The sequence below is a fragment of the Entelurus aequoreus genome, linkage group LG13 (genome assembly GCF_033978785.1).
Source record: "Entelurus aequoreus isolate RoL-2023_Sb linkage group LG13, RoL_Eaeq_v1.1, whole genome shotgun sequence".
In the NCBI taxonomy this organism is placed as follows: Eukaryota; Metazoa; Chordata; class Actinopteri; order Syngnathiformes; family Syngnathidae; genus Entelurus; species Entelurus aequoreus.
Window position 1 is genome coordinate 66906571 of NC_084743.1, and position 10568 is coordinate 66917138.

At 39.1% G+C, this 10568-nt stretch overlaps 1 protein-coding gene across 1 annotated transcript in view; it reads right to left on the minus strand.

Moving 5' to 3' along the window:
- The window catches only part of inppl1a (inositol polyphosphate phosphatase-like 1a), a 51098-nt gene extending 41900 nt beyond the window's left edge, over positions 1-9198 (minus strand). Inside the window, exon 1 of the mRNA XM_062068206.1 lies at positions 8757-9198. Within this exon, the coding sequence (XP_061924190.1) occupies positions 8757-8935 (179 nt within the window). The 5' untranslated portion in view covers positions 8936-9198. The remainder of the gene's footprint in view (positions 1-8756) is intronic.
- Positions 9199-10568: the final 1370 nt, after the last annotated feature.

The following is a 10568-nucleotide window of genomic DNA, read 5'->3' on the forward strand; positions in this document are numbered from 1 at the left end:
ATGTGTGGCCAAAAAAAAGCGATGATAATAAGTCGCTGGCTGAACCCTTCACTTTTACCAGTTTGTTTTTTTAAGAATAAGCCTGAAACTCATCTCCTGCTCAAAACATAATTGTAACATTCCATCAATTACAGGTTTTCTTCAAACAAATAACCAGTTAATCGCACGGCCGTAGACATATTGGTAGCCTGATATTTTTGGTACCGAACCACTTCGGATGGACAGATTTCTCACTCAGTCACCTTAAAATTGAGAGACAGGAAGTATTTCCCGTGGCTTCTGGAAAAAATAATAGAATGTGGCCTAGCTATTACGAACAATAGTGCCAAGAAGAAGTCACAGCCTGGAGACCCTCTGGTGAGAGACCACTGTGAACAGTTACGAGTCCAATCCTGGCGGCACACTCACCGGGGAACAAAAACAGTTCTACAAACTGGAACTATTGATGCTGCACTTCAGGCAATAGAGAAGGTTATATTTAAAAATAAAATAACTTAGATTCTTCAAACAGAGATGTCCAATAATCAGCTTTGGTGCCATATTTATTGTCCCTCTGCATATTCTAAAAATAAAATAATTCATTAAAAATCATTAATGAGATGTATTGTTATATATTACATGACAATTGCCGATGCCATCAAAGCTCTATATTTTGACCTACATTGGATTGGTTCTTGAATCTTCCATGCGATTAACACATTCTTCAATTATTTTATTTTTTTTACATGATATTTGTACTGTATAGTTACTGGAGAGTTACCTGGCAGCAGTTTTTTAAAGATCATTAAAGCTGTTTACATCAAGCTAAGCAGTTTTAATGCTTTGATTTTGCTCCTTTACTGTATCGAAAATTAACCAAACCGTGGCTTTAAAACCTAGGTATGAGGTACATGCCAACTCATGATTGTGGTGTACTAACACACACAAAACAGTTACTGAAATTAAATGCACGTCTTTTTTTTTTTTTTTTTAAACATGTCCTGTCCAGCCACTTAGGCAAATCATATTGTTGATGTAAATGCCCATATCTGCTGCATAGATTTTCTTTACAAAAGAGAAGTGTGGGATATTTTTCTTGTTTATCTATTTGTATTTGGCTTTATTAGATGGATATAATTAGTGTCTGGCGCAATGAAACCCTATTTAAAACAGGAATTCACCACTTTTTTTTAATTAGAAAAAACGGCTTCAACCAGCACTTGTTTAACTTTAATTTATGAAAGTTGTTAATATTATTTCTCTTTTTATGTAATCAAAAGTGAATACAACAAAAAGTATCAGCTTAACCTATATTTCATTTGATGTTATTGCAATTCTGAATTTGCTCTTACTGTATTGCTTTACAGTTTTTGAATTGAAAAGTATCCTTCTCAGTCAGGGGTTGGCAACCTTTACTGTCAAAAGAGCTATATTTCCCAATCTTACACTGAAGAAAAATAGTTTCAAACCGCAAAATGTAACAGTTTCAACTTCTTTTTTTTTTCCAATTTACTTGTTACTGCAATTACCACAACAGCAGAGGGGGAACACTTCTTAAACACACAAATGATGCAAAGCCCTCAGGAAGGAAGTACATTAGTAAGTGTGGATCACCACGGTATTCTTTTTTTAAATTTGTATGTTTTTTAAGTAAATTAACATTGTATCTTAGTTTTAATCAATGCCTCCACAGAAGGGTGGTGGCATGGAGAAGAAACATGATGACGATGACCACATAACTGGAAATGGAACTTATGGTGATGTAGCGATAGCGCAGTAATTTAAGTGGGCACCTGTGTCTTTTTCCTGGCTGCTCATTACTATGACTAATAAGCCGTAATAAATAACAAAAAAAAAAAAAGCTTATTTATTGTCTTTAAGTATTTGTAACCAGAGTAGTTGTAATATTTTCACACTTCTATGACGGTAATCCCCCTTTTTAAGTACATTAAAAGGGGCTGTTTGCAACTTTTTTCATTAACAGAACATATACATATACATATATAATGCCTATATTTTTTACAATTAATGTACTAATTATATTTTAAAAAATAGCTCAACGGTCGGAGAAATTCATTGAGCCTTCAGTGTTGTTGCGAAAGACTATACATTCAATGATAGCCAACATTTGCTAGTCAAATTGCTATCTTTGCCGAATTACACACAAAGCTAATGTGTATTTGTTAAATACGGGCATATTTTACTTTATTGCATGCTAACAGCCGGAAGTGGAAGGGATATAATGCTTACAACACTTTGGAAAGTTAACACCCAGAAGGCATCCGTAAAAGTTGCAAACATCCATTTAAAAAGCTCCAACTCCTCAGATGACATCTTCAAAGAGTGAGTAGTTATTAGTATTCAATTCATTTGACAGTTTAATGGTTTTTTTCCCCCCCATTTCGATTGTGTTTTATGGGAATGCCGTTTCAAGAGTAGAACTAATTGAATTGTGCTCGCTTTTAAAAGTTCTACTGTAATATTTGTATAAAAAAATCACAGGGTTTGTTACTCTAGTCTAAACCAAAAAGTTAGAAAAGATACTTGATAGTCACATTAGTGAACTTGTATTTCTGATTTCTAATGCTCTCAGTTAACAATATACATAAAGTCGTGGCTCGACTGTGCGGTGTATGTGTTGTGTACATTTTCCCACAACTTTATGCACTCAAAACAAAAAACCTCTTCCTGGTCATACGATCGCAATAGATTTTAATACACATTATACACCAAATAATATATTACCAAAATCGTGTTGAATGGACAAACGATTCTGAATCAAATCATCACCACAAGAATCGGAATCAAATTAAATCAGTGAGATGCCCAAAGATTCCCACCTCTAATGTCCATGCACAATGTGGAGCTGCTTCTAAGTCACTTATACTCGCCTCTATATGGGACACACCGAGCAAGAGAGCGCGGGGCAAAAAAAGAAACCACAGTAACCGCTAAACTAGCTTGAATTTAAAGTAACGACACAACAGAAGAATGCATGCTTAGTACACTTTAACAGGAGTCTAGCTGGAACCACGTTACAGCGGAGAGTGAATTAGGTAGTATATTCGATGGAATAGTAAGAGTCTAGAGAGAGAATATTACAACAACTACACTGTGCATAGACGTCCAAAAACGTGTATGATGCAATACATTACTGCATACATCAGCATTCAAAAGAGGATCCTTTGTAATATCTAACTTGTTTTGAAATTGTTCTACTATAATTGATATGCTAAAGAATATATCCTGATATACATCGTTACCGCAATATGGTTTTTAGGCAATAACGTAGAGTCCAATGGCAGACGTGTTTGGCCTGGTCCTTTGTGTCCTGGACTGTGTTCACACTTGACCAACCGAATCCTAATAGCTAGTCCGTTTTAACCGAACACAGCTTTAAGAGGTAGGTACTCTTCGATTTTAATTAGAATTATGATCATTTTGTTAATTATGTTTTATGACATTAACTTGAATTATTAAAAATATGATTTTTTTGTGCTTCAGAACTTGAAAATTGTAGAACTGTGATCATTTCCAGAAAACCTCAAATAGGGATGTAAGATTATATTAAAAAATTCATATTAGTTATTGCAGGGTTTCACCTTAATGTAACTGATGTTGGCGCACCGCCACAGCAAAATCAGAGCCACGACACTTTGAAAGGATGTAAAGGGGGGAGGCTTTGTAGTTTCAAAAAGATGTAGATAATGGGTTCCACTATGTAAAGCATTTTGAGACTCCAGAGAAAACAGTGCAACATAAGTATAATTCACTTCCCTTTTTTACGTAAAAACAAATGAATGTAATATAATGTATTGTAGCCTCCAGAAGAAGTCAAAAGTCTGACTCTATTTTTAACTTTTATTGTCAATCTTATGCTAGCAACCAACCCAATTCCAACAGGTTTTACCTCCCGTGAAAACACTTTAAATTATGTTCCTCCCCAGACACACAACAACACTTTCTCATTCTCCACCAATCGGCTTTCAGGCACAGACACTGTGTTTGCAAACATGGGAAAAAATCATATCAAATCAAAACCACACAAACAAAAACATTACCACCAGCAGGTTGTTACAGTATGAATGGATCCCTGAATAAAGCGCTGCAGAAACCGGTTGTTGTGACGACATAAACACGACACATGCTATTGTCTGGAGCATAGTCAGCATGTTTGCGACGTGGACGTAACGTTAGTATATCCCAGATATACCCGAGGACAGCGATCTACAAATGTGTAAATATTAACAGGACGGTGGCGGCTTTTAAGGAGAGAAAGTCCAACTGGAGCAGCAGCGCGAAGCAAGTATGACGTCACGCTGGCTGTCGCTCGCTTTTCGTCTGAGACATTGAGGGACCGAAGTACAGTCTCTGAACACGAGTACATTCAAATACCAAGTACTGTAAATACAGGACAAATTTTGCCGAAACTGATACCGATACTTTTGACTTGAAACATCAAGATTATTTCATATTCATGTGAATTTATCTCTAGAAAATCCGTCCAGGCATCCATTTTCTGCCGCTTGTTACCCTCTTGGGGTCGCAGGGAGGGGTGGTGGAGAAAAGCAAGGTGCACCCTGGACAAGTCGCCACCTCACTGAAGGCCAACAGAGATAGACAACATTCACACTCACATTCACACACTAGGGACAATTTAGTGTTGCCAACTAACCTATCCCCAGGTGCATGTCTTTGGAGGTGGTAGGAAGCCAGAGTACCCAGAGAGAACCAACGCAGTCACGGGGAGAACATACAAAAGACAGAAAGACCCCGAGCCCGGAAATCGAACCTCAGACCTTCTCGCTGTGAGGTATAAGCACTAACCACTGCCCCACATTGCTGCCCCTCAAGAAATGATGTTCTGCAAATAATGGACCTATAAAAGACAAACTACAACAAAAGTAAGAATCCCAACACCCTAGTATTAATCTGATAACAATACCCACCTTGGTATCGATACTATCCATATTTAGATCAATACACCCACCTTTTTAGATCACGTTTGTGATTTCGTGTCTGAAGGACTAGAGTTAGGCTCCATGGTGGGACAGAATCTGTATGTGTGTGCTGTGTTGATATTATCGTAGCACACCACATACCTGCATAAAGGTCAAACTGCTCAATGCCTGATTTTTTTTTGTCTTTATGAGTGGGGTCTGTAACAGATAGAAAAATCGCTTAAGATTTGGAAAAACCTTAATGTGTGTACCCCCGCTTTAGTTGCTGAGAGAGCAATTTGAAACAAGTTTAAAAATTGGGGTATGAAATTTCCTCATGAGGAAAGACCTCTTGTATTCATGTTAGAATTTAAGCTAAGCCTGCGATTAGCGTGCTAGCTGGCTTCTCCAAGAAATGAGATGGTCACCAGTCAGGTTATCATTAACGGTTTTACAATAATCTTATCTTGAGACAGCAACACTAAGCACCGGGAGTTTTACCGCGGTTTATCGTTAATGCCGTATCATTACATCCCTACCACATGCACGAGACAAGTACCGTATTATAAGGCGCACTTAAAATCCTTTTTTCCCCCTCAAAACTCGACAGTGCGCTTTACAACCCGGTACGCCTAATGTACGGAATAATTCTGGTTTTGCTTACCGACCTCTAAGCAATTTTATTTGGTACATGGTGTAATGATAAGTGTGACCAGTAGATGCCAATCAAACATAAGAGATACGTGTAGACTGCACTATGATGGCAATATGACTCAAGTAAACAACACCAACATTTTATATGTTCCATTTAAAATATAGAACATTACACACGCCGCTCAAAAATCTATTAAAATCTTTTAGTACGACTTTGGTAAGCTATGAAGCCGCACCGCTTAATGTGCTTCAACATACAAGTATTATTATGGTGTGTGTATAAGGTAAGACATATTATCTGGCGTTTTGTTTCGCAATATTATGCAAAAGCAACTTTTCTTAACTTCTGGTACCTGCTGATCTGTATTTGGGATCTGCATAAGTCCTGATGAATTGCGATAAATTTGCAGTCCGTGCCGACAACGTAGTCGATAAGCTTCTTCTTTTTCTCCATCTTCTTGTTATGGGACATTCATCCTCCGCTGTTGCCATTTCTAATATAAAAGTAGTGTAAAGTTCTTACTTATATCTGTCAGTAAACTCGCCACGAAAGCGCTAAAATATACCGGTGTAGTGAGTTTACATTATTCACCCAAGGAACTTTAGTTATTAGAGAGTTCCGGTCGGGCGGTTTTTCACGGGACACATTTCATAGGTAAAGTCTGAATGTCATTAAAACAGTTAGCTCCATCTTTTGACACTTCTTCCAATCCTGTCCTAGCACGCTACACCGCTACAACAAAGATGACGGGGAGAAGACGCTGCCGAAACTTAGCCACGTAAATAAGATCGCCCACAAAACGGCGCATCCGGAAGCGACTGTCAGAAATCGGCTTGAAGATGATCTGTAAAACATAATCTATGCAACATTTTGACCAAAGAACCACCACTACATGTTATGTAGACCACAAGGAAGTGTTTTCAATTTAGAAAAAAATAACAATATGACTCCTTTAATGCGCCCTATAATCCAGTGCGCCTTATAGTGCTGGGCAAAATGACGATACATAATGTGGGGACGATAGAAAAATGTCTATCGTGCCATTTCTATTTTTATCGTTTCAAGCGATAGGCTGTATTTTATCCATAGGGCTTGTGCAATCAGATGATTCATAGTAACAACAATAATTGCACATACAGTAAGTGTATTTGGTGTCAAACAGGAGAGAAAACAATATTTTCTTACAAAGAAAAGGATGCGTTGACATGTAGGCCCGCATTTCTCTTTCGATTTTGCGACATGACGGCGCTTTACCTGCCCTCTTTGTGTCTAGCGTCTCCCGCCGATGCGGGTTACCTGGGTTACACGCATGCGGGGATCATTGTAAGTAAACATGGAGACAGGACGGGTAGGCGATGCGGTGGCGGGAAAATAAATTGAACCCCCACAATCAACAGAGACGGAGTCCCAGGACGAACTCCTACCCAAACGAGAGGGTAGCTCGTCAGTCTGGCATTATTTATCGCTGCCTGCAAACTACTTATTTCCCAGAGGATCACACCGGAGCCGCGATACCCCAAGGTGTGTGTGGCAGCTAACGTTAATATTGCTGTGTTAATCCATGTTTCTTATGTCGTTTTTCTAACATACCTCTGAATAGAGTGTGAGGGTGTACCTTTGCATGCAGTATCCCGTTTATTATTAAACTGTCCTGTCAGGCTTCGTGTAGTGTTAGTGTGTGTCCTGGGCATGACGTTAAAGTGCATCCGGCAGTGGAGGCTCCTCTATGGGGTCTTGGGGCACTAGGAGGTTAACCCCTTTACTACTGTTACCCCAGGTGGCCCTTGGCAAAGGCCTAGTACCTGACTGCCCCTAGCCAGGGATACGGTGAAGACCTCAACAGCAGAGCAGGCGGAAGACGGTAGATTTAAGAACTACCACAACGGCTGCGATGGCGGAGGAAGGCTGCAGCAGAAAAGGGTCCCCTGTCGTCTTGGACTCCATGCCACTGGACCCTGACCCGATTCTGTCAAGGATCGTGTGGTGACTGTCTGTGCACCAGTCTCCCCACGTTAAACAAAGTCACGCACAGGCATCCTCCATAAAGGGATACACCCCTACCAGGAGGATCGTCATACTCGTTCGAGTGACCGCCGATGATGATGATGAGTGTTAGTGTTCATGTGGCTGTGTGTGGCAGTGAACCCTGAAAAATGTGTTTTGTTACTATTGTTGTTTGCTATACCAAATGTATTTGTTTATTTCACTTGCAAATAAAGTGAGAAAAAAGGTAAGTGGTCATGTATGTTGTAAAATTTTTCATAGAACTGAAAGCGTACCATAGCTATATCGTGATATAAAATGATCCATATCGTGATATACATTTTTTTCCATATCGCCCAGCACTAGCGCCTTATATATGAAAAAATATCAAAAATAGACCATTTACTTATAATCCGGTGCGTCCTATGGTCCGGAAAATACGGTAGTGTGAATGTTAATAGAGTGGACCGTGCATGTCCAAGTCGAGGTGCATCTATACACACGCATGAACTCAGCGTGGGGTAAACTATCCTATGAGGGGATGTAGGTCGGGGTCAACGTCACAGCCAAGTCATGTGGAACAGGCCTTTTTATTTCCTGTCAGGAGCATGCCTTTCCAAACTTCATTTGATGTGTCCGATTCATTGTCAAACACCACCACACACCATTAGTAATGTTTGTTTAGCAAATGTGAGCGTCTGCTTGTGCAGTAGAGAGGAGATGTTGTTGGAATTGCCAGAAAACAGGGAGTGGTGGTAAAGTGTTTTAGGGTGGGCACTCTTATTAGGGGTGATGAGGCCTCAAAGTGTATCAGCCAGCTTTAAATTAAAACATGATGTGTTTTGGGGTTTTTCTGCTGTTTAGTTTAATGCCAGTGCTCAGCACCCACAGTTGGGTTGAGTGCTCTGTAAAAAAAAAGGGCGCTGCAGGCGACCACATCTAACGAGAAATTTTAAAAAGAGTGCCATGCTGGAGTTTGACACACAGTATGCATCATTTGCATACGTTTCAACAGAAAGCTAAAGCAACAACCATTGCTGCAATCTGACCACAAACACACCACCAAGATTGCCGGTTTCTGTAGAAAAGTTGAAGAAGAGTCCCTGAAGGCATCACGCTAACTAAAAATGCATGCAGTGGCAAAAGCAGCAAATATGACTGACTAAAAGAAGTGTTTTTTTAATGATAAAGTTACTTACAGCACACACAAAGCGTAAGCCCCGTTGACACTCTCGCTGTCCCGTACCAGGAAGCTGCCATCTCTCCCGGCGCGGGCCAGCAGCTCCTCGGCCGCAGCTCGACTCAGGTCCCGGTGATACCACATCGGCGGTGCGGGCCCGAGTGGAGAAAGCCCGACGCCGCCGCCACCTCCGGCCATGGCCACAGCCCTTCTAACCGGCGTCAACTGCTTCCCGACTTGTCCGAAAAGCTCCCCCGCCTGCCTGACTTACGGCGGAAAAAAAAAAGTAAGACGGGGAGTTGAGAGGCGACGAAAGTTGTAAACACGTTATCGAGTCGGAGGTTTTGTACGGCAAAAAACGACAAGGACGACAGGAAAGTTCCGTGAAGTTGTTTGCGTCTGTCTTGTCGGTTACTGAAATGCTCGCCACACTCCACACTTCCACGGAAATCTGTATATGTAAATCCACACTGGAAAGCTAGGAGCTGCAGGCAAACACAACATGGACAAATTCCGGTAAAGATTTTCCGAGTAAAAGTACGAATCTACCAATTTTCCTTCTCGTGTTTTATTTTATAAAAACAGTTTTCTTTGTATCCCGTCACGTTTGTTTCTTTATAACGTTCTTTGGCAGGAGTAGATATTAGGATAGAGATACTATACACACACTAAATAAATTAAAACACCAAAACCAAGAAGTGGAGTGCAATGGACAGAGAAGAAAAAAATTGTATAGTTTAGAAGTTTTTTTGACAATGCAGATTTTGGTTGTGATTCTAAATATAGACATCTTAGTTTGTTTGCAAAGCTCGCTTTTTGTAGGTCAACACAAACAGCACTAGTTAAAAGCCATTAACAAAGCTAAAAATTGAATACATTTGTAACAACTATACAGCACATAGTTATGACTTTTCATTATCATAATTTTGACATTTTATCTAATCATTTTGACTTTGAACTCACAATTTTGACTTTTTATAACTTTCAATCTCATAATTTCAACTCTCTATCTCATAATTTCGATTTATTATCGCTTATTTTTGATATTTTATCTCATACTTATTATTTATATTAACATTAGGACTTGTTTTCATAATTTCGACTTTTTGTCGCATAATTTTGACTTTCTATCTCATAATTATGACTTTTTATCTCGTAATTTAAACTTTTTATTTCATAATTACAACGTTTTATCTTATAATGTCGACTTTTCATTACATAATTCTGACTTTTCTCTCATAATTGCGACTTTTTATCTCACAATTTTGACTTTTTTAATCTCATAATTTAGGTTTTTTACCACATACTTATGACTTTTTATCCCATAATTTCGGCTTTCTTACCCAATAATTATGGCTTTTTATCTCATAATTATGACTTACCATAATATATACAAAGTAGATGTATTTGTATTCAGTTGCAGAAATGGGATCCATAGGTACCTCAGCTTAAAGAGTGTCACAATTTAAGATTGTTTTGAGATAAGAGCTGTTTCTCGGCTAATTATTATGCTTTAAATTGCCGAAAATTTGAGTCACAGGCATCCATTAGTTGGTCGAGCAAATGCCGCAGGGAAGATCCGTTTTACACGCTAGCATTGGCTTATAATTACAGAGATCGACATAACTTTGTTTTCTAACCATTGGGATGAAGAAAGTGAGTATGAAGGACAGTGCTGAGGAAAAGAAGTGGATGATATTCATTAAATTGAAAAAAGTAATCATCAAAAACAAGAGAGAGCGTGTAGCTAAAATGTTGAAGCAATTCGAGCATATAGCTAGCACTGCTAGTCTACACCATACTGAAGCAGAATAAGTCTAACTCCATCCAA